A 24,955-nucleotide genomic window follows, 5' to 3' on the forward strand; every position below is an offset into this window, starting at 1 on the left:
CAAAAGGAACATCACCATTAGCCAGTTTGGAAAACAAATCCACTGCTGTGAAGAAAATAAAACTAAGGAATAAAAAGTAATCGGAGTTATAAAGAAAAGTTTGGAGCTATATTTCAAACATTTTATAATGTTTATATGTACATTTTAAGAGACTGGATGTGAGAAAGAAGAATGAGTTTATTAAACAGTAGTTGTAATTACTCAGTAATAATCTATTAACTAGACAAGAAATAAAGAAGCCTCTGCCAGAAGACTGAACAGGTTACCACTAGAGGCACATTTATCTAATTTATTTCTTAAATAGAAGGGTTACATTTAAAGACAAGTTGTGACAAGGAACTTTACTAAGTTTTTTCCACACAGAATATGCAGGAAAATTATTTTAGAATTTGAATCTTTGGAATTTTATGAGAACACCAATGATTCTAAATTAGCAGTGCTCTGTGTCCTTACACAGTCTAACTTGGGTTGTAAATTAGGCAATTCAAAACGCACAAACTGAACACCTGCCTATTAGTCTGAGAGTAGGAAATTAATCCTTATTCTTCATCCACATACAAGACAAGACACTAAGAATTTGTTGAAGAACAGCTATGAATTCAGCTACTATAGTAATATGGATTCATTGATGAACTAAGACACATCAAGCCGAGTTACATACTCAATACCAATGATGCCAAATAGAAAAAAAAAAAAGACACAAAAAAGCCAAGCACCGAATAGTTGAAAGCAAGATAAACACTGCTAAATGTAAAAATTCTGCAAACACCGGCAAACATTTGCAAGTCTCCTGTCCTTCCAAGAAATGAGCTCTGGCCGGCAATCTCAGAGATTGTCAATGGAGGCTGAAATTTTCTAGAAAAGTTGCTGACCAAGAACCGTGGGCCACCCACGAAACACCAGCACCGTACTCTAAAGTGAAAGCAACCCCGGAACAAGACGCAGCACGGTCGGTGGACTAGGCAGCAGGAGGGTGTGGACCGGACAGACAAGGTCGGTTCCGCGCGGTCAGCGACCCCGGGAGCTCCCCACCCCCCGCCCCTCGGCGCCCACGCACAGCGCCCGGCTACGGCGCGCGCGCTCCACCACCCCCGCCTCTGCGCCGGGGCCCGGAGCAGGGCCGCCCCTCGCCCTCCAGCGCCCCGCCGCGAGGCCACCCGCGCGAGAGGGACGGTGTCCGCCTCGCCCGAAGCCCCGCACGGCTGTACCTCAAAACCCAGCCCGAAGCACCCGGCCCCCTCTCCACCCCTTTCTTCTTGCCCCCATCCCATCTTTCACATCCTTGCCTTTTTCCCGAGACCCAACCCGCGAGCCTTACCCCGACCCTCCGAGGCACACCTCTAGATAATAAGAACCTCCGCCTCCAGCGACTGGGTGACTCTGATCGACGGCAGCGCTTTCACGACACTTTCGCAGTTGCCGTAAAGGGAGACAGAGTCGGAACGCGAGGCGGCGCGGGCGCGCTCCTCGGGCCGGGGGCGCGCGTGCCCGGGGCTGGCCGCGCCGGTCGGGAGCGCGCCGCAGACTCCCGCCCCTTCCCCATTCTGCTGGCCGGCTCCGGAGCCCGCGGCTTGCGCTGGCCGGGTCACCCAGGCAAGGTAGGCCGAAAGCAGGTGGAGGCGCCAATGCGAGCCCGGCCACGGCCCTGGGAGGGGGGCGTCAGGGGGTGCGACCGGGCGGGTCGGGAAAGTGGGCGCAGCCCGGGGCCCCGATCCCTGTCGGGCTCGCCCTGCCTCCGCAGGGGCTGCACTGGGCGAGACCCTGGAGGGGTGGCGGGGGCCGCGGAGGGGCTCGGGTGCGGACGGGGGGTGGGGCGCGTGCAGGCTGTCTCAGGCCTCTGCGCCGACCCCTGTCCCCCCCCCCCCCCGCCCCCCCAGACCCCTGGTCGTCCCCCGCCCCGGAAAAGGCAAAGGTCTCCAAAATTCCTGTGCGTTTGTTTCAGTGGCACCTAACCTTTTTCCTGTTACCAAGAGCCTTCGCCCCAGGCTCACAAAAACTGCTCTTGAGTGCGCTTTCCAAGTTCACCCCGGGCTCGATTCCTTCTTGGGGTGGGTTTTGAAACTGAGATCGGCGGTGACCTTGTGTCTGTGTAGACGCTGCTCAGGCTGCGCGGAGTTCTGTCCCGGTGGGTGGTCCCGATACGCAACGGTGAATCGCTACTCCTGTGTATCCACGTAACCGTGCTTTACGCTAGGATACATTTGAAAAACACAGGAAACACAATAGAAACAATTTTTCCAGTTCTCCCAAATTTTAATTTGTAAATTGATATCCAGATGCAGCTCAATGATTTGCGCTTCATCATCAGATTCTCCATGTAGAATTTGATCCAGTTGATTAAAAAGTTGCTTAATCTTCGGGATTCGTTAGGATTTACCCTCAACAAGAATCTTACTTTTTTCAAGAGACCAAGTTAGAGTTTGGGAAAAATCACTGTTTCTTTCTGTTATGCTATTGCTTTGGGCCTGACAGTTCTGTGAGTCTCTAAAGCAGGGGTTCTCAACAAGGGGTCCATGAGCTTGAATTGAAATTTAACAAAACAAACAAACAACATTCTTGTGGGGATGTGTTGGTATGGGTGTGATAAATGTATTAAATAATACACAGTACAGTGTGGACTTAGTAAGGGGTCCGTGGTTTTCACCTGACTGGCAAAGGGGTCCATGGAACAAAAAAGGTTAAGAACCCCTGGTCTAAAAGAAGCTAAGAGCTTTCCTTCTGTTTGCTTGGATGTCCAGAATCTACTTTCTTGTTATTTCTCAGCAGTCACCAGGAAGAGGAGACAGCATGAGGAATTCATCTTTATCAGTGGCATTTAAACATTTGTGAAACTTAAAAATTGTAACGGGAGTTCTAATTGATGCAACTTCAAAGAAAGCATACAAGGTAGGTGCTGATGCAAGAACATTTTTGGTAAACAATCTTGCTACTATGCGAAGATTATTCCTGCATGTTTTCAAGTATTTTGAAAGGTTTCTTGAGATTTTAACCATCGGAATTCCAATTTTGCTTGGTTAGCATTTGCGGGAGTGCTTCGTCCCCTGCCCCGCGCCTTACTTTGACTTCCTAAGGTGACAGAGAGTTGGTCTTCCTCATTTAATCCTGCACTTCTATTTTTCAGTTGTCATTAGCAAACCGGTAAACCATTTCAAGCCTTCTTTATCCTTTAAATTGTCAGTTTAAACAATTGGAACCTCCAAAGTCTTTTGAGATATGATTCCAAGGTGATTCAAACAGAGAAAAATGTCATTCCTGCCCATAACTCTGCCTAGTTATGGCCGTACAGAATTGATAAATCTGATCTCGTTGTTTCTGTGCTTAAACTCTTGCACTCCAAAGAACACCATTTTGAGATAGCTCTTTTACAGATTAAAATACTGTTATTTTACAGATTAAAATAAGCTCAGAGAACTTAAATAACTTGCCTGAAATCATAGAGCTGGGAAGTAGTTAAATGAGTATTTGCACTTAGATAAATGTGATCTCAAAGCTTATATTCTCTTCACTGGTCACAGGGAAGTGTTGGTTTCCTCTAGGTTCTTGGCTACGTTGCATAAGTGAATTTAAGAATGCTCCAGTTTAGTTAGACCAGTAAAAAGAATTTATTGGGAAATGGGGGAAAGAACAAAGCTTGCTGAGAAATTGGAGAGAAAGTTGGAAATACACACCAGTATTGGGTGTGGAGCTCTGCCTTGGGTGGTCACCTTTTAAACTGCTAATGATCTCCCCCCTCCCCTTGTTAATGCTAAGGGGAGGGGTCCCAGCTGTTACTGGTTACCCACCAATGTGGGGGCCAGTGGTGAGGCCTGTTTAGAATATCTGGGACCAAGGGGAGGTCCCAGAAAGAAAAACTGGGACCTCAAGGTCTCAGCGAGGCCTTGCAGCCGTGTTGTCTGCCGGCCATGTCGTGGCTGTCTTTTCCTCTGTTTCCTGTACTAACCTGCCTCACTACCATTCTGTCCTCATTTTTGCCTCATGTGGTTGTCTATGTAAATGACACCTGTGTTTCCGGGGGTGATATTTTCATAAAGTAAAATGTAAATATTTCCACTTGATACTGTACAGCTCATGGCCTTGGTGCACCGACATCCCCAAATTCAGCCAGGAGCTTCAAAAGTCTACACACTTAGTGAAACATGCCTTGGAACAATAAGTCCCTCCTGGCAAAGGGAGATGGTAAGGAAATGCGTTCATTTTCACTTCAGCTCCAGGTGGGGGAATAAAAACCCCACCTGAGAACTTGAAACTATAAGGTCTGCCAAGGCTCCTTTCAGTTCATAGATCCTATCCAGAGGGTTTAGCAATTAGAGCCACAAGGTCCACTCAGATTCAGGATCCAAATTTGCTACCTACAGGTTTTAAAAACCTGGAAACCAAGAAGTTAACTTAAAGTTGGCTGAGGTTGGTAATGTGCCAGGGTGCCTGGCAAAAACAACACAGACCCTCTCTGGAATGATTCACCTTAATCTAAGCCTTTTTGAATACCCCCAGATTAAAACCATTCAAATATGAGCTCACATCAAGAAACTCTAAGACAAATGTACAAGGGTCAGCAGAACCAACCAGTAATGGAACTAGGCTCCTAAGGAATTTAGATTGGAATTATCAGAAGCAGAAATGAAAACAACAATGTTTAGAAAGAAAAAGATGCACAATTAAAATAAAGATTTCAGAAGTGATCTAAAAAGTAATAGAATTTGAATATTTTTGTCTCAGACAACTGTACTGGGGAAAGCACTATAGAGTCTTGGCAAGGAATGACAATTTCTTGATCAACTAAATGAGAAGGGAGAAAAGTTCATGGGGTCTTAAGAACTGACAAGGGGAAAAAAAAAAACAGAAAAAAAGAGATTACCATATTTCAGATAGGAAATTACTCAATTGCAAATTGATGACTTGAGGGATAAAGGAAAAGAAACTTATTTAGTAAGACACAAATATATGTATTTAGTAGCAAGTCAGATGATTGGAGTAAATCTTTACAAAGTTCATAGGAGCTACTTAATTTTAGGTCATCAAACCATGAAAAGATGTTCCTCCAAATATGTAAGTTATTCTCACATGCAAAGGGGCAATTTTATATAATTTGAGAGTGAATTTTTCTATATTTAATTTTAAAAATTAAATTCATAAAGATATAGTAATGTTTTCTAATTCACAGTGTTGAGTCATTATTTTATAATATCCTCAGTCTGGAATTTAAGGAAGAAAGGAGTGATATATGGTATATGTATATTTAGGCTTTCTCTTTTGTTTTTTCTCCTTATATGGGATTTGGAAATATAATGGTGAACAAAACACTTGGTTCCTGCTCTCACAGAACTTAAAGTTTAATAAGGAAGATAAAATCAAATAAGTAACAATGAAGTGTGGTGTGTTGATGAGTGTCCTGGTTGAGGAAGTAAAGGGAGCTATTGGAAACAAAGCAGGGACACTCAATTGAAGGGAATAAGGGTTGGCCTTGCAAAATCTGTAGGAGTTTACTAGTGGTTGTTGGGAGGCAGGGTGATACATTGTAGCCTAGTCATTCAGATAGACAATCTGTATGAAGTTCTAAATATGTGCCAGAGAGCATGAAACCTTTGAAGATCTGAAAGATTTTGGTATGGCAGTATAGCATAGTGATTTGGTGTTAGAATCAGACTGCCTGGGTTGAATTCTGCCTCTACCACTTTTCAGTCCTGTGATCTTGGGTAAATTTTTTAACCTCTATAATTCTGTTGAGAGGAGAAAAATGAAATCATGTACTTAAGGTGCTTAGGAACATTGCAGACACATAGTAAACACTTTGCTCCTGTGATTATGGTGAAGATGTTGGTGGCTAGAGCAAGGATTTGGGTGCAGATGAGGAGTAGCCAGTAATGAAAATGGAAAGGTAAGTAGAGACCAGGTGATGCAAAACCCTAGTTGACCATGTTAAGGTCTGCAGGGACACAGGGGAGCCATTGAAGAACTCTTCAAAGGAGAGTGAAGTGGTTAGATTGGCCTTTTAGAAAGGTTACTCTGTTGTAATGGTGACTCTAGTGGTTGTGGTCAGGACAGGAGGAGGACCACTTAGGAGGTGATGATAATTTGGTCAAGAGATAATGGTGGCTTAGATAGGGTAGTGGCATTAAGATGGAGAGAAGGGGTAGATTTAAAAGAAATTTAGGAAGTAGACTCCACAGTACTTGCTGTTTGATTATGTGTGAGAAGATGAGGGTGATCCACAAAGTTTCTGGCTATATGATAAGTGGGTGAATCCTAATTCCATTTACTGAGAAAGTAAAGGAGAATAGGTATTGGGGGATAGCGTGGGGCTGATTTCAGAAGTGGAATAGTTCAAGGCGGTCAGTACCAAGGTTGAAGGACTGGATGACTAAAGTGGAATATAGGGAACCCTTGTGCATTATCTTTTCTAATTTGATTCTTCTAGTTCAGAAGACCTGTTTGAGATGTGGTGGTTTCAACAAGGCCTCAGTTTCCTCCCTTCAGCCCTTGTGATTTGGACAGCTGCTGCTTTTATCCTTTCATACATTACTGCAATAACTCTCCACCATGTTGATCCTGCTTTGCCTTATATCAGGTCAGTGGAAAGTATTATTTTTATAAGAGAATCTTTATTTCATGTCTCATTCATATTTTAACATTGAAGCCAACAGTTAATGTCGACATTTTAAAATTCAAATTTTACATTGGCATTACAAAAAAAAGGGGGACACTCTAAAAAGGAACTCGTATTTGCCTCTGTGTGACAGAGAAATGTGAGTTTGAGACAGAGGGATAAGATTCAGTTAGTGAATTGTAGCACTTCAGTGCGCTCTCTTTCAAAGAAGTATTTGAGGTTGTCCTGGAAGATAGAATTAGAATTATTCTCCTTTTAAAATTAAAAAATGCTGCAATCAACAATAGTAACATTAAAAGGTAATGATTTATTGATCTATTTACTGTGTGCCGGTTACATAGATCAATAAATTTTTACATTCTTCATGTCTTAAAATAATTGAATCCTTACAACAGCTCTTCGAAGTAGGAACTGTTAAACCTTATTTCAGAGAGGAGGAAACGAGTTCCAGGGAACTTATATTATTTGTTCCAGGGCATAACTCTTAAGTGTTTGAGCCAAGATTCAAATCTGGGCAATTTGACTCTAGAATGCTGGCTCTTACTCTTTACAACATGTTGTCTAGATCTTTCTACACCAACATTCAAAATTTCTTGGTAATGTTTTTGAAACTTCATGACAACTAGTACTGCAAGTGTGGCTACTAAGTTGCATATGCTATGCTGTGTCCATGACCCCTGTTTTTTTATTCAGTGACAAAAGCAATATGGGCTTATTATAACAAATGTTAAATATTACCAGAGTTATTGTAGAAATAAAAAGTGAAAGTTCCTTCCCACCCCCTTCTAGCTCCTGACCCCCTGAGGTGATACGTGGTTTGATAGGATTCTATCCAGAGTTTGGTTTGGTTTGATTTATCATCTGTGTTTCTACAAAATTCTTTCTTTCTCTGTGTCCTTCTCCATTCCTTCCTCCTTCCTTCTCACCTTTATGTTTTGGAGTATTTTTCTTTTTGACTTTTTACATTTATAAAAAAATAATACGTTGATATATACAAATTGCCGTTTGCTATTTTTTTTTCTTTTACAAACAGTGCCGTAGTGAAGAGCCTTTTAAATCTTACCTTACATACTTGTACTAATATTAATGTGAGGAAGATTCCTGGAAGTGAGATTGCCTTATAAGTAGTGGATATCAAATTTTTATATTAAACACTCTCAGATATCTCTAAAAATGGTTATATCAATTTATGCTCTCATAGAGAGCATATGAGAAAAAATCAGGGTCATTATGACTACAGATACTAAGGTTTAAGCTTTTACATAAAAGTTACAAGCGTTACTTAGGGGAGGTGAAAAAAACTTAGGCATTAAAATACCATTATTAAACATGGTCAAACAATTCCCAATTCTGTAATCTCTTGGGATATGGTTAGGTCCCCCCGAAATTAAAAAGTATTCAGCTTCCATATGATGTCTTTGAAACATCCTCTCTCCATGGAGATGCCAAAGGAATTGCTGTATTTTTTTAACACTATCCTTTAATTTGTTTTTATAGTTATTTCATTTAATAATTTATTCTGAAAAATAACCTTTCCAGCACAGAAAATAACAAGCTTTTAAAGAATGATAAACCAGAAATTGAATTTATCCTCTTAAATTGAAAAAAAAAAAATCTAGGCATTACATTCTGTATTTGTTGTCTCCACAATGGTGTCATATGGCACGAAAGAGATAAATTAGGTGCACTTTGGAAAGATTTACAAAATTCTAGAATGTTTTAGAATTTAATGTTCCAATTGTAGGAATAATTTGGTAAATAATTACCACTGTTTACCACTGTTAGATAAACATTTAGCTTAAGGAGCCTGTCAAATCTTTAGTAACTCTAGGAGAGGATAAAATATCTGGGATTCATGAGGGCCCTTCTGTATTTTTATTTCTCCTGCTGAGAACTTGTCTGCTTTCATTTTAAAAAGCTTTTAATAATTTGTTTAAGAAGTCATTGGGTTCCTTTTCAGAGTTTCAGTTCTCTGATGGTACTGCATGTGATTTTCTTCTAGACAGCATAGGACACACTTCCTTTTTTGCCCTGTCCTTCTGCTTTTATTTGCCTGCTAATAAACTTAGTATTTCCCTGGAATCTTTCTTCAACATTCTAGTGCATTTAAACCCAATAGCAGTTATTTTTACTTCTCTTAGGCACATTTCCTTCAAATGCAAAATGATGAAGTAAACTAGATTATCTCCAAAGCTCCTTTCAGTTCATAGACCCTACCCAAAAGGTTTAGCTCTGATAGCTCCAAAGGACATCACCAAAGGTCAGGTTCACTTCAAAGGCAGTTCCACTGCAAGTGCCTCTCAGGTGTTCTCTTAGCTGGTTCAAGTAGTGGATGCCCAGCTTGAGACTCTCCAGTGGGATACAAGAAGAAAATGTTGAAATATTATGTTTATTTTTTAATCTAAAAATAAACTTTACTAATATTTAATATATATAAAATACATGTATTTTGAGGTTTTGTGCTCAGACATATTTTCTGATAGTGTGTGATCAAAATAGTTTAGTGACCACTGGGTTGAAGTATCTTGCTGATGAGATCATAGGCATGGCTATTTTCATTCATCGGTCAGTTTATGTCATTCTTTTCCAGGGCTAAAGGAAAGAGCCCCATAGCAGCCATCTTTGAAATGCAGAATTTTCTTTCTTGTGAGCTAATTCAAAACAGAAACATCATTTGGAATATAACTATTAAAATTATGGATTTTTTTCTGATTATAAGAATAAGATTTTCAATACATTGTTAAAAATCTGGAAGGAAGAAGGGAAAGAATCTAACCCTTTTCCTTGAAGAGAATCAGAGTAACAAAATCTTTTGTGTCTGGAAGAAACATTTTATTATTCTTTTATTGGTATTCCTTCACAAATTGTTTTTCCATTTTCACTGCAGAGTTGTATTTATTAAGAGAGAAAGACTCATGAAGTTTTTCAACAAAGAAGCAGCAATCCTTAGAATTCATTGTTGAGTCTTTTCTTTTCCTAAACCCCCTAATCCAAATGCTGGTCATATCTTATTGATTCTTTTGTAGACACGAGTCTCCATTTCTTTTTTTATTCTCATTGCGTTGCCTTGGGTGAGCTCAGTATTATCTCCTTCCTTTATTACTTGACTGCAAGGCCAAAGACTTTGTCTTTTAACCTTTGTAGTCGCTTTAATCTTTGAGGGAAGGGAAAGAACTAAAATTTAAGGTTCTCTCCCTTGTGCTTGATACTATGCTAGATAGTTTACATATAGCAACCACATGCTTCATTTCACCCTTTTGTTCGTCCTATGAGACTTAGAGAGGAATAATAGTTCCATTTTGCAGTTGAGAAACAGTCTTAGGGAGAAAAGAGAAAGTCTTCAAGGTCGGGCAGTTAAATGGTGGCCTTTAATCTGGGTCTGTGTTCCGCACGCTGCCTGAAAAAGCTGCCTGAAAGATGGCGTGTGAACAGATACACCTCAGTACAGCTGGGCGAGGGCTTTCGACAGAGGTGTGGGTAGAATGCTTTGGAGGGGTCACTGATTATCTGCTACAGGAGTTGATAAAGGCTGTAGAAAGCAGGGGGTTCAAAGATCGAATGTAAACTCCGTGAGAAGCAGGGTCTTTGCTTTACTTACCCTTATATTCCTATCCCTAAAATAGTGCCTTGCACATCATAAGTGCTTGATAATTTATTTTTATTTTTGTTTTTTTATCACTGAATGAATAGATATTAATTGAATTCCAGGGAGAGTCAACTCTAGGTACAAAAAAGTTGTGAGAAGGCCTGTGGTGCTTAGGGAATTTTCTAGTGTGAAAGATAAATGCATCTGCCAGGTAAGACAATAACCACAGTCTTAACATACCAAGGATAGCTTTGTGGTTTTATCAATTTATATTGATTTCATTATGTGGAAAAGAAATCGTCTTAAGTGATTTGATGGCAAAAAGTAAAGTAGGCAAATATTTGTGAGATATCAGAGTTGAACTTAGGGACTTATAAAAGATCAAGAGTTTGAAATAACTCCATTTACTTCTTATCCCTTAAGAGAAATATGCATGTATATCTAGTGTGAGAAATCCATGTACCTTCTTTTTTTCTTTCAGTGACACTGGTACAGTAGCTCCAGAAAAATGCTTGTTTGGGGCGATGTTAAATGTCGCTGCAGTTTTATGTAAGTAATGAGAATGGTCTTAACATTGAAAAATAATATCTTAACTGCTATTTTGTTCTTTAAAGACTCTTGTGTTACTTGTTTTACCTTTTAGTTATGCTTGAGGGAATGTTATCATGAAATTATTGATCACAGATATTCTTTTGAAAAACCCATTTCTAGGGATAATAAATTATGTAAATGAACCATTAAAAATTATCTATAGGGCTATTCATCTACTAATCCAAATAAAAGTTGTAAAACGTGACCAAATATTCCTTGAGGCTGTAATGGACAAGGAGCTGTGAAGGTAACTGTCTACAGCTAACTCCAACTAAATCGCTTTAAGATAAACAACTTAGAAGTTTGGGAGTAGAGATAAAACCATGTCTTGATTTTTGAGTGAAATGCTAGCTTCAAAGGAATGGAGTTCTTACTACAGTATAATCCACTCCTGTTTAGTATTTATTTTTAAACTGAATGTTTTTTTTTCCCAATATAGTAAACTTTAAAGAGATTTTAAAGAAAAATTACACAGAAAGTATAAGGGATTTCCATGTACATCCCCTTCTTCTCCCACATCTTCCTCTATTAATAACATCTTACAATTGTGTGGTACAATTTGTTACAATTGGTGAATAACTATTGATGCTTTGTTTCTAACCAAGGTCTGTAGTTTACATTGTGGTTTACACTTAATTCCAATGCCCTAAAAATGTCCTATGTTCCACCTGTTATCCCTCCCACTCCCCTCAGAACCTCTGGTAACTATCTTTATAATAATGTTACATGTTCTTCCATTACTATAATATTAATGTTTACTTTGTCTGTGGTTGCATTCCCCCCCTTACGTTTGTTCTTTACTCAACCTTGAGGATTTTGGGATGGTGATGCCTGCTCTGCCTCAGATTGAGAGGGAGCTTAGATCATATGGGGCCAATGGAAGGAACTGTTTTGTTTGCAGTTGTAGATACTCTGTTTTTGGGATGGTGGTTATCCATCATCATAATTATGTTAGTTTTCCTAGGCAAGTCCGATGATCTGGAAAGTACTTGTTGGCCACAACTCTTCTGAGATACAGGGATCAACCAGCATATGAGCAGACTGAAGATTTAAGTCTCTGAGACATATTTAAAGGGTATAGTGCTAATTATAGGCTCAGATAAAAGGGGTAGAAGAATCATGTGTAGGAAAATTATAAATAAGTCTAATTCTGTTATGTTGGAGAAATAGGTTGTCATATATTTCAAGATAAGGCCCACTGACAGGGATCGTGTGCCTTGCCTACAGTATCCTGATGGTCCTAGAGCCCTCAGGGACACTCCTATTTAAAGCTTTGCTCACAGTGGCAATTAGTGAAATCTGCCTGAGACAGGTACAAGCATAACCTCTGGAATGACCTCCCATTCATTTTGAAATTTCTTAGTCATAAAAACTCTTTTGTGTTTTGATGTGTCCACCTTCTGGTCTAGATCTTTTTCCAAAGGCATCACTGGTTGGTGCTTGGTAGTAATCCCTCGGTGCCAAGAGGCTCATCCCCAAGAGTCATGTCCCATGCCAGGGTGGGGGGTGAGGGGAGGCAGTGTATTTGTTTGCTGAGTTTGGCTTAGAGAGAGGCCACATTTGAATCAAGAGATTCTTGTCCCTCTGTTTGAAAACAGAGCAGGACACTCCAGAATGGGAGTTTAGTATTTTGTTGTTTATTGTGTGGATCTCCACGCACTGAGATAATACCCTGTGACCACGTGAACACATTCTATTCCATAGATGCATGCCTCAGGTGTACCCTTTCCCACACGTCCCCCTACCGCTGACACCTGCACCAGTGACCCTCCCCTGCCATATTTGCCAAAAGAACATTTCCATAAATGTGTTTTCAGCCACAGACCTCCACCTCCCCAGAGCTCACCTTTCCTTCCTCCAGCACTTCCCCCAGTTCTGGGGATAGTCCAACACACACCCCCAGCCCTGCTCACCCTTGCACTCCAGCACCTTTGACCTCACTCACATCCCTGCATCACCATCACTCTTGGTTTTTGTTTTGTTTTACTTTTGTCTATAACCATTTTACCTATATTGTAGAACAAGTTACATTTTCTTTTTCTTTTTCTTTTTTTTATAACTGGGGTTTGAATCCAGGACCTTGTACATGGGAAGCAGGTGTTTAACCACTGTGCTATATCCACTCCCCAATGAGAGTTGGTTTTTTTATTTGTTTGTTTTTTTAAGAGGAACTGGGGCTTGAACCCAGGACCTTGTACATAGGAAACAGGCACTCAACCACTTGAACTACATCCACTCCCCACAAGTTACTTTTGACTTTAGTAGTAATCATATAAAATATTTTGTTTTATATAATACATTTAAGAGATTTTCAGAAAACGTAAAACTTACCTATTAAATGTTATCCTAAATATTTATAAAAATGAGGCAAATGACTTGCTCAGTCACATGATGGTATCAATAGGTCCCTAATGCAACCTTAAAAGTTCTTTAAAATCTACAGCTGTTTTTATCCTTCTCTGACACTAACTTTAAAAGGAAAATATGTTTCCATGCAGCTGGAATCTTTGTGAACTCTTTATTGGCAAATTTATTCCTTGGTCATTTATTACTCTGTTGTTTTTTGGATTATCTCTTCCCAGGTGTTGCTACCATTTATGTTCGTTACAAGCAAGTTCATGCTCTGAATCCTGAAGAAAGTCGTATCATCAAATTAAACAAAGTTGGCCTTGTGCTTGGATTACTGAGTTGCTTAGGACTTTCAATTGTGGCAAACTTCCAGGTTTGTATTTTAACCCAGCATGCATATTTTCCTGAAATACATAAATATACATGTTAAAAAAGGTAATCTGAAACATTCGTTTCCATGCTGTTATTGTTTTCCTCCCTTAACACAATAGTACCATTGCCTTTAAATTATTTGATCCTCTTCAAAACAGTTGCATTCATAATTAGAACAATGCATTTTCTTTTTTTTTTTAGACTTATTTATTTATTTCTCTATTTCTCTCCCCTTCTCCTCCCCCTCCCCCCCTTGTCTGTTCTTTGTGTCTATTTGCTGCATCTTCTTTGTCTGCTTCTGTTGTCAGTGGCACAGAATCTGTGTTTCTTTTTGTTGCGTCATCTTGTTGTGTCAGTTCTCTGTGTGTGCGGCACCATTCCTAGGCAGGCTGCACTTTCTTTCGCACTGGGTGGTTCTCCTTACAGGGCGCATTCCTTGCGCATGGGGCTCCCCTACGTGGGGACACCCCTGCGTGGCAGGGCACTCCTTGCACACATCAGCACTGCACATGGGCCAGCTCCACGCGGGTCAAGGAGGCCCAGGGTTTGAACCGCGGACCTCCCATGTGGTAGACAGATGCCCTAACCACTGGGCCAAGTCCGCCACCCCAGAACAATGCATTTTCAATAATTTAATCAAAAACAACTATAAAGTATTCTAACTTTTTTCTAGGACCCACAGGACAATTATTAGACTCTTTATTACTACTTAGGGATTATCCACAAGACCAAACAGGGAGATTTTCACTGTAAGTGATATTGTTACTGAGTTAAACATTTTTTAAACATGCCTAATAAGTTACGTATACTCATTTACTTATTTTACATACTTGTTTAGAAGTTTCCATTGATTTCCTGCATTCCTAGGTGCCCAGCCCCATACATGAGGAAGTAAAGGGAGGATCTATAGCTCATGCACGTTTCTATCAGGGAATTCTTTACATAAAAGTAGCAGTTAACCTTCAAGTATTTGCAAGCTCTCGACATTCTCTTTTACTGATGTTTTTTCAGATGAGTTTCTACTACTGTTGGCTGTATCCTGGGCTTTTGGTGCTTTTCGATTAATCACTATGGACCTCTTTATAGTTTCAGCTTAAACATTTAGTAACCTGTTCAGACATCTGATAACCATTCAGGCATATAAACATACATTCACCATACAAATCTACATATACAGGTATATTCTGTCTGTCTCTCTTTGTTATACAACTTCCTCTGTTCCTAAAGTGCTTCGGATTAGTCTCCTTTAGTTTTCCTGTTGTTTTTTTAATTTATTAAAGGTTAATACTATTAATCCCTATAAGTGCAATCCAGTTGTGTACTAGTTAGGGTAAAGCTTGCTCTGGTAACAAATAAACCCCCCTAAGTTGAGTCTCTTACCATAAGAGAGGTTTCTTTCTCACAAACATGAATCCAGCACAGGTGTTCTGGATGGCAGGTGATTTACGGCCCAGGGCCTTTCCACCTTTGGCCTCTGCCACTGCCTAAGGCCTTGTCTTCTGTATCCAGTTGCCTGAAATGGTAGTCGAGGGCATGCAGAAACCACATCTGTCCTTAGAACACCCTCACGCCGGAATGCCTCACCCCATTCATAGGTATGCATCTGCTAGATGCAGGGGGGACTTGGAAATGCAGATGTCATCTTACCAGGCATCAGTTCCCAGGAACAACTCTGTGCTGAGGGGAGGAACACATTTTTGGGTGGATAGTTAACTAGCTGTCTATGCCACAAATAAGATCCTGTCTACCCCAAGGAAGAGCAACAAGAAGCTTCTATAGCTCAGTGTAAAAAAAAAAAAAAAGAAGAAAAATGTTCTTTGGAATTTTCACTGTATAGTAGTGATTCTTTGCTCCAATTGTCCCTTGATCCATTTAACAATATATGTTATCTCCTGTACGCTTAAAATTGAATCCCAAAATGCCCTCCACATTTATCATAGTTTTATTAATCACTGATATTGTTTACACAACCTAGTCAATTTGGATCTTTACAGCAGTTCCTGAAAGGATCCATCCAAGTAGCCTTTCTACCTTCAGTTTACCTACTAAGTCAGTGTATAGTTACATCATCTCTTTGTGTTTTGTTTTATGCTTTATTCTAATTCACCTTCCCCACAGGGTCTTACTGCTTCTGTCACTTTGAATCAAATTACTTTTTCTCTCTGGATTACATTTTTTACGCAGCTTTGGGCCTGTTGCATGTCTTTTTCTTCTTTCACTGATGGCCTCATTGCTGGGCCCTGTCTCTAATCAGACTCTGTACATTGCCTGCATATTAAGCAGTTCTCTTCCTTTCTCTTGTAAACTTAACGCTACTTATGTAAAGTGGTGAGGGTGTTGCCTCCTCTTATCCCCTTTTTCTCTTATAGAGACAAACTAGTGAAATCATACAGGAAGAATTGTACATACCAGTTTTATAAATGACTCGTAGTTATGGGCTTGGCTTGGAAGAGAAGCTAGCCCTGTCTTTTAAACACAGTAGAGACTTGTTGGTCTTCCCTCTAAAATATTTCTTGTTTATATCTACTTCTTTCCATTTCCACATCTAATTTTGTCAACCAAATTAGATTTTATCTTTCTCATCTAGACTACTGCCATAGCGTCCTCAATGTTTTCTCTGTCTTCACTCTTACATACATATAATCAGTTTTTCATATTGCAGCCAAAGTGATCTTTCAAAAATGTCTATACATCTGTTTCCCTGTATCCCTGCTTAAAGCTTTAGACTTCCAAAGTTGCATGAAAAGAGATGTAATCAAGAGAGAAAAGTAATTTGATAAACTGCCAGACTCTTAATTAACTCAGAGGTCTGGGCTGCTCTGGCTCCTGTCTACCTCTCCAGCCTCATTCTGCATCATTGCCCTTCTGCATGGCTCCATTGTACATGCACTGGCCTTTTTTTATTCTTTAAATAAGATAAGCTTATTTAACTCCGTTTCACATGCCATTTCTTCCGTTGGGATTTAATCATCTTTAAGATCTCTGTGCAGACTATAGTTCCTTAGAGAAATATTTTCTGTGAGCTCTTCCTCTAATATATTTCAAGTTTTCTTTTTTCATATATTCTCTAAACCTCTGGAAACTTGATTCTTCAAAGCATTTATTATAGTCTGTAATTTTGTATCTGTCTTTTTGTTTTGTTTTCTTTTTTAAGTTCATGTATTTTCACCATCGATTATAAAACACAATGCTTTCTTTACCATTGTCTCTCCAGCACCTAACACAGTACTTGCCACAAGTTTGCTCTCATTAAATATTTAGGGAATTTACTGAGAGAGACTAAAGATCTAAGCAAACTAGAAAAAATTCTTTTGCTATGACTGTGGTTGTTTGCATTTAAAGAGATGCTTAAAATTGATAAATATGGTACCTGAAAAATTACTTTAAAAATATAAATTGAATTTCTTTGGAAGCAAATTATGCATATAATACTCAGCAAACAAATATGTTGTCAATGAATTTAGTGCCACCAGAGAACTCCATTCTGAGAAAACTTATCCTCAAGGAAACATTTGAAAGGATAAGTAAATGTTGACTCCAGTAGGCAGATTAGTTCCTATGCTTCATTAACTGGTTTTAGGAAAATATTATGTATTACTGAATGTGTAACTTAAAACTTACATATCAAACATTCACTCCTGACTATACATACCACTATAATTTCTTGTTTATTTTGTTGAAGGATAAAATTTTTTGAAGGATAAAATCATGACTTGTACATGTGCCAAAGATTTTATTTAATTCATTAATGAGGGAACCAGTAGATATTACAAACCAGTTCAAAACAAAAGTAAAATACCACATATTTGTAGTCAGATAAGGAATTCTGAAATGAATTTACAAATGGATGCAAAACTAGTAAAACTGGTCAATATCCACAGGGTGATAGTCAATTGTATTTAACAAGAAAGAATTTGCATCTCTGGATAGGTAGGAATTATTTTCATATCTATCAGCCTTCTATAAGTTAAATTTCTGTATGTACACATCACTTATAGACCTTTCTTCTGTTTTACCAAAGCCAAATAAAGACTCACCCTCCTCTAGAATTCCACTAAAAGGATAGTCAGTAATCTCTTCACTATTTCAAAATCTTATACTATTTTTTCCTACACTCTCTAAAATGATGAAATTAAATATGTTAATGAGAAATACTGCTAATTAAAACAATTGTTTTAAATATCTCCATTTCAGTTATTTAAATATAGTAAATGTTCTCCCTTCACTATTTTTGCTTTCTAATGCACAGGGTTTTGCTATGAAACTGTTGGTACCAATCATAGTTAGGCACAGATTAGGCAATGTTTATATTTAATTCAATCAGTATATATGAGAATATTAAGGGAAAATTCATCTGTATTCCCCCTCTTAGCCCTAACATTATAGTTTTCATTTTTGCCTATACCTTTCCAGACTTTATTCATTTATATAGACAAATTCACATAATTATGAGCCAAGAAGATAATTATAATTTCGTATTATGTTTTATGGGTGTTGAATTTTGTTTTCTTTTCTTTATTATTCAAAGTGGTAGCAAGAAATGAATGTTTTTTTCCCTTCCCAATAGTCATAACATTGCCAATTATAACACCCCAATCATACTGATATAGTTCTTTCTCTCCCTCACTAGAATCCACCACCTTTGGCAAATAAATCATCTTCATACTAGGAATCCCCTGTATAGTCTTATACTGAAAAAACTGGATTCTAAACCATTAGTAGTGTTTCTTAATTAGCATAGTTGCTTGTAAAAGCAGGGAACCAAGCCCTGACCTCTTTTGCCACGCTAGGCAATGAGCACCCTGTGTACTAAGTGCTGTACAGTAGACTCTCAACCAAGTGAAATGCAGACAGCACCAGTTGAGAAAAATAGAGTAGCTCAACCAAAAAAACCTTTAACTATAGACTTTTTAGAGACCTACTGTCATCACTTTTAAGCAGAGGGTATATTTAAATTAAAAAGTAAAATGTAAATGGATACCAATAAGAGTAAGTAAAGGAAAACAAAGTTATGCTTTATGATAATCTGCATACTTGATCAAACTAGAGCCAGCGAGAGAACATTTTAATTTCTTGAGCCTTTAAAGTACATTAAAGTATAGTTAACTTTAAACTCCTTACCCCCAGTACTCTGAACCTTCCTAGTCCTCTTTATCTGGCACTATTATTTTTCTAAGAAGGTGATTATCACCCTCTAACATACTATGTAATTTACTCATTTTTTAAGTTTATTATTTATTATGTGCCCTCACTAGAATTAAATGCTATGTCTGTTTTGTTTACTAATATATACGAGGACTTAGTGCCTGGCACATAATAGCCACCCATTAAATATATTATTAAATGAATAAGTGCTATCATATTTTCAGTGGTGGTGTATGCAATAGTTTGGTTTTACTGGTATCCTTAGGTTTTTGCTGAGTATTATGACAGGAAATTACTTTAGGAAGTGATTTATTTATTTGCAGAATCTGTAGTGCTTTCCCACTCAATGAAGGCCCTGTTGAAATCTCTGGGTTTTGATTTAAAATGTTGTGTTGCCAGTATGTTCTGAGTTTCTTTTATTTATTTTTTCTTTCTATCTCTCAGAAAACCACCCTTTTTGCTGCACATGTAAGTGGAGCTGTACTCACCTTTGGTCTGGGCTCATTATATATGTTTGTTCAGACCATCCTTTCCTACCAAATGCAGCCCAAAATTCATGGCAAACAAGTCTTCTGGATCCGACTACTGGTGGTTATCTGGTGTGGAGTAAGTGCACTTAGCAGTATCCTTCACTGTAAAATGTGGCTACACTTAGAGGGGAATTGAATAACAAAATTAAAGTGAATACTCTTGGCACATTGCTAGCAGCCTTTTGGTCATAAAGATTCTTGGGTTAGTAACCCTAAATTAAAGGGTTTGAAACATGAAAGTCAGATTGTTCATAGGATCTTGGTAATTGAGCTGGGAACAAAGATAACGTTGAAGCTGAGCATACTTATATCAGAGGAATGCAGTTTGAGGTATTGCCCGATCTAAGAACAATTATCCAGCAGAAGCTTATGATGGAACTCCTAACTTACTGGGCAAAGTAGTGGGACTGGCTATGAGAAACCATTTGATAGTGATCTGTGGGTACATTTTGAATTTTACTACTGCTATATAACATTAAGTCTTTAAGAAAACTGGTTTGGCAACAAATGTATGAATAATCTTTTTGGGTCTTTAAGGTGACTTTTGTTTTGAACGTAATTTAAATATAAGTGTATTCTCTGAGATTCTTCCTTGACTTATTTCTTTATAGTGCTGATTTGCTCATCACTTTTGTACAATGGCAATTTTGGCACTGATATAGTACAGAAACTTCATTGGAACCCCGAGGACAAAGTAAGAACTTAGAGTCTATATTGGTTTTATATTAAAGATGCCTATTTTGATTGATTTTTCTATATTTTTCATTTCAACACTAACAATGAAATTTAAGTAGAAAGTCAGTTATATATTGGGAATATTGTCTACATATGGTAGGGTGTTTATAGAACCACTCATATTCTGTCACCTGTGATCAGTGGACATTTTCAAGACATAAAGAGAATTATAATGACCAAGAGCTTCACAGAAATTGACTCCCCTAAATGTGAATATAGTATGTAATATACCCAGCCTAACTGAGTCTTTTATTATTAGGATATTCATTTATGCATTGAAAAGATTTCCCATTTTTTGCTTTCTGGAAGTTCATTATTGAATACTGTATTTGGGTTCCAATATAGTAGATGAATGGAGACAGCATCTTTGATCTCAAGAATAAAAGAGGAGGGACAGATACTAAATAGATAATAAAATGAATTCATTTATTTTTACAAACAACTCAGTGGTATTTTTTATATATATATATATTTGGGTATTTTAAGTCGTCTTTTAAAAGTCATTCAGAATCAGATGTGTTTGTGAGGATGAATGAATGAAATAATTAGTAAATTCTAATATAAATCCATATATGATTTAATACTATAAAAATAGTGCTTACTAAGTTTATCTAGAGCATTGTTTAAACTATTTTTTAGTGGCATCTTATGAATCTTAAGGCTTTGGTAAAGGCAAAAATTTCTTGATCATGGAGTAGAAATTCTGTCTTATTATTCAAATGGAAATTTTATTTGTTCTAGAGGAAACCAAGATAGCTAATATCATTTAGAAGAACTTTTCCTATTATCTGCCCTTTAATTGTTGAGATAGGTTCAGTAAAGGGTCAGTTTTGAGAAGGCAAAGTGGTTTATAAGAATTTCTTTCTTTTTTTTTTTTTTTAATTTAAGATAAATTAGAGATCACTTGTATGAAATTTCACCAAACTTTTTTTTCCTGCTTCACTCAAGGGTTATGTGCTTCACATGATCACTACTGCAGCAGAATGGTCTATGTCATTTTCCTTCTTTGGTTTTTTCCTAACTTATATCCGTGATTTTCAGGTAAGAAAATGTAGACTTTGATTTATACAGAGGCAAACTTCCTTGAAGTGGAATGAGAGAACTTTCCATAGGCAAGTTTCCAGCCTTTTTGGTACCATGAGCAGTGAGGCCAGAAGAGTAACTCCTGAGTCAAATTGTTACTGTGTTTGGAGTAGTGTATTACTAGCAAGGGTTAGCCTTAAAAGTAGGGTTGTAAAGCAATTAAAATCAGAGAAATTCTTTCACACAATTTTCATCAACTCTGTTTATATTTATACAGGCCTTCCTTAGACATTTATTTTCATGGATTCTTAATAGACATCAGGGAATTTTTTGAAACAGAAAAGCATGGTATTCCCTGATCAATTGATACTAGAGATGATACTTTTGTTAGTTCAACAGCTGCCTCACTCATATTACCTATTGAAATCGATTTACATTCCTAATTACATATGATAGCTCTAGAATATATGTACTTTTCTTTTCTGTTCCAGAAAATATCTTTACGAGTGGAAGCCAATGTACAAGGATTGACACTCTATGACACTGCTCCTTGCCCTGTTAACAATGAACGAACACGACTACTTTCCAGAGATTTATGATGAAAGGATCAAATATTTGTGTGACAATTATGATTCTCAGGGATTGGAGAAACATTCACAAAGCTACTTATTCTGCTTTGAAATTTTCAACCAATTAATCAAGGCTGACAGGACATTGATGAATAATGATAATCAAGAGACATGAAATAAGCCATTTGGTAAGTTATTTTAAAGGACATCATCAAGAGGACCATGTAAAGACATGTCTATATGTTTTTTTATCCCAGAAAATAAAGCCAAAGGACTGCAACATTATAGTTTTTCTACTTTATTTAACAGAATCATGCAGAAGTACACTAAGCAATCTGCATAGCCCACCATGTCACATTTTGTAAAGCATGGTAAAGCATTTTTTGTTTGGAGCATTTTTATGAGAGATATTTTTCAGGACCCCAAATAATCAGTACTGGTCAGTAATTTCTTTAGCATTGAATTTTGAAGCAATAGATATACCTTATTAATTACATCTCTTCATCTGCGCAGTCAGGAACTTTATGGATTTGGGAACTTCTTTAGTAGGAAAATAGTAAAGAAGATTCTTTCAGGTTTTGTATTCTCCCAAAAGTCAAGAAGACATGTTTTACAGTCATTTTAGTTTTTTTGTTCTAGAAGCCACTTATAACGAGAAGCAGACGTGAATTCATATGAATCCATGTTTTGCTTAAGCTTTCCACAAAAGAGTCTGTGAATTTTCATTTAATTTCTGCCACTTGGCCAGGTACTAGGCTAACTGAGCTATCTTAAATGCTTGGAGTAGTTTCATGAAGCTTAATGTCTGGTGTGAGATTTTAATCAAATGAAGAAGAGAGGTAGCAATAGGTAAGAGATTTGCTGCAATTATGTGTTACATAAAACAAAGGTTAGTGTTCATATACAAGGCTGAGAAGTTTGTGAATAACCACAGATTGATACCAAATTCATCCCAAATTGCAGTTGAGAGCTTCTTAGACTTTGATTTATTGCAAATTATAGTTACTTATAAAAATAGTCTTAAGCAGGCAAATATTGAGCCTTTTTAAGGAGATGTGATCTTTGCAGAACCTAAATTCTAACAAACAAATTCAGTAATAGAAAAAGAAACTGGTTATTAAATCACAGTGGTACATGTATTACCTAAACAATTTTTGCTCTTTTTCTCTAGTCACACAAGTAGCTAGATAGCTTCTACTTGGATCCCTGTCTGTGCAGATAAAGCCTTTACTGGTCCTTGAGAAGATTAACAGGTTTATCTTTTTAGAAGAGAAAGTTATATGGCTAGGAAAAAATGGTTTTGAGAAAAAATTTAAATTGTAAGAAAGAGCAAGTTAAGAGAAAATACTTACAAAACAATGTATCATCCCAATTAGGAATAAGTTGCTGAGTATAAGAGTCTATAATATTTCTGAAGGCGTTCTGGAATAATAAGACAAAATGGAATAAAATAAACACTGTCTTTCCTACCTCAAGAGACTGAATATGGAGACATCTCGATAAATGCTGATTGAATGAATCATTAAAAAGAATTGGGAAACGAACCATAAAAAATTATGCTTTTGAAAATCATGGTGAAACCACACCTGGGAAACCACCCAGAGCTGACTATTGTACATTAAGAAGGTGTAACTGAAATTCAGTAGTACTTCAGTATGGTGGGAAGGGGGAATATTCTTTAGCTTGTAAAGACTCAAGGCTGAGAGGGAAATGCAATCGAAGTTCATAAAATTATAAATTATGTGTGGGAAAGATGGCGCAGTTCTAGAATATTAAGCTTATAGATGTACATGAACATTTAAAATTGTTTTAAGACAAAAATATTAATTTGATAGCATTTGATTTCTGTTGACTCACTTACAAGTAAAAGGCTGAAAAAAATAGATTCAAGAAGGGTTAAGATAACCGCCTATCATAAATAAAGAAAAATATGGAATAGGTGTTCATCCCTGATCTTAAGACTAAATAGCGGGAAGCGGACTTGACCCAATGGATAGAGCATCCGTCTACCACATGGGAGGTCTGCGGTTCAAACCCCGGGCCTCCTTGACCCGTGTGGAGCAGGCCCACGTGCAGTGCTGATGCGTGCAAGGAATGCCCTGCCATGCAGGGGTGTCCCCCACGTAGAGGAGCCCCACGCACAAGGAGTGCACCCCATAAGGAGAGCCGCCCAGCGCTAAAGAAAGTTCAGTGTGCCCAGGGATGGCACCGCACACATGGAGAGCTGTCGCAGCATGATAACGCAACAAAAAAGAGACGCAGATTCCCGTGCTACTGACAACAACAGAAGCAGACAAAAGAACACACAGCAAATGAACACAGAGAACAGCCAACTGGGGTTAGGGGGGGAGGAAAGAGAAATAAATAAAAGTAAATCTTAAAAAAAAAAAAAGAAGACTAAATAGTGGAAGACAACCATATCCTTCTTCAAAATGTGCCAGGAGCAGATATAGCTGAAGTGGTTGAGTGCCTGTTTGCCATGTATGAGGTCCTGGGTTTGATCTCTCATATGTCCTAAAAACAAAAATGAGAAAACCAAATCTTACTGGGGAATAGCTGTAGCTCAGTGGTTGAGCACCTGCTTCCCATGCATGAGGTCCTATGCTCAATCCCCATTAATTCCTTAAAAAAAAATGCCTTTTTTCACTTTCAGATACCTTAGCTTGGATGAACTGATATGGCATTTCTGTTTGGTTCATTCAACACTTTTATGCTGAATTTTTAGCTTTCTAAATATGAGTTCTTAAGCTAACAAAATTAGCAGATACTGCTAACTAAAAGGGAAAAACTCTTTCCTCTTTGTACTGGCTACATAGCAATACTACATTCCCCAGCCTCTCTTGCAGTTAGATACAGGCATGAACCTGAATTCTAGCCAGTGGAGTGTGAATGAAATGATTATGTTTGTTATTTTCATCTAAAGGATTTGAGAAGCAGGAACACTCCCTAATTTTTTCCCCAAGCACCAAATGCACTTTGATGACAACAAGGATATAGGAGGTGGCAGAATCACGAGGTAGAAGGAACCTGAACTGGTTCACTTTTAATCAGATTTTAGAAAAACCTAGAGATCTAATGTAATTCAGGAACTCATTTAAATCCACACCATTTAGTAAAATTATATTGTAGATTCTTATAATAGTGTCGCATATTGTGAATGCTCAGTGAATTTATGAAGGAGAGAGACAGTTTTTCTTATTTCTTCACAGTGCTCAGTATGGACAGTGCAGAATAAAAGTTGAGTAAATACTGGCTTAATAGTGCATCTCTAAGTCTCATAATGTTCATCTTACCCCTTTTCATCCAACCAGAGTACTTATTTAAGGTGGTTTTACTCACATACTGGGAAGGTAAGAATAAAGAACAGGCATAAAACAAAGGAAAAGTTTTGCTGAGGCATTCTGGATCTTAACATTGTAATTAATGGTGCCCTTTAAAGAGCATAGTGATA

At 37.9% G+C, this 24,955-nt stretch overlaps 2 protein-coding genes across 9 annotated transcripts in view; one reads left to right on the forward strand and one right to left on the reverse strand.

The window, feature by feature from the left end:
• The window catches only part of CEPT1 (choline/ethanolamine phosphotransferase 1), a 35,254-nt gene extending 33,222 nt beyond the window's left edge, over positions 1–2,032 (reverse strand). For 2 of the 4 annotated variants that reach the window (XM_058303056.2, XM_058303058.2), the window contains exon 1: positions 1,319–1,421. The gene's annotated coding sequence lies outside the window, so the exon portion shown is untranslated. Of the gene's footprint in view, positions 1–1,318; positions 1,434–1,953 lie in introns of those variants that run through there. The other 2 variants (XM_058303059.2, XM_058303057.1) reach the window with 2 other exon arrangements.
• DRAM2 (DNA damage regulated autophagy modulator 2) lies at positions 1,415–22,979 on the forward strand. 5 transcript variants are annotated; one of them, XM_071217201.1, is made up of 10 exons: positions 1,491–1,598; positions 2,764–2,913; positions 4,066–4,176; positions 6,416–6,565; positions 10,672–10,739; positions 13,364–13,503; positions 19,092–19,269; positions 19,789–19,871; positions 20,861–20,953; positions 21,427–22,979. In XM_071217201.1, the coding sequence occupies exons 4-10, from the start codon at positions 6,435–6,437 to the stop codon at positions 21,532–21,534; spliced, it is 801 nt and encodes a 266-aa protein (XP_071073302.1). In that variant the 5' UTR covers positions 1,491–1,598; positions 2,764–2,913; positions 4,066–4,176; positions 6,416–6,434; the 3' UTR covers positions 21,535–22,979. The 5 variants fall into 5 exon arrangements, with proteins under 5 accessions (XP_058159043.1, XP_071073303.1, XP_058159044.1 ...); XM_071217200.1 differs by having other exon boundaries at positions 1,523–1,598; positions 2,764–2,886; XM_058303060.2 differs by lacking the exon at positions 4,066–4,176 and having other exon boundaries at positions 1,415–1,598; positions 2,764–2,886.
• The last annotated feature ends 1,976 nt before the right edge of the window (positions 22,980–24,955 follow it).

The sequence above is a fragment of the Dasypus novemcinctus genome, chromosome 9 (genome assembly GCF_030445035.2).
Source record: "Dasypus novemcinctus isolate mDasNov1 chromosome 9, mDasNov1.1.hap2, whole genome shotgun sequence".
Lineage (NCBI taxonomy): Eukaryota > Metazoa > Chordata > Mammalia > Cingulata > Dasypodidae > Dasypus > Dasypus novemcinctus.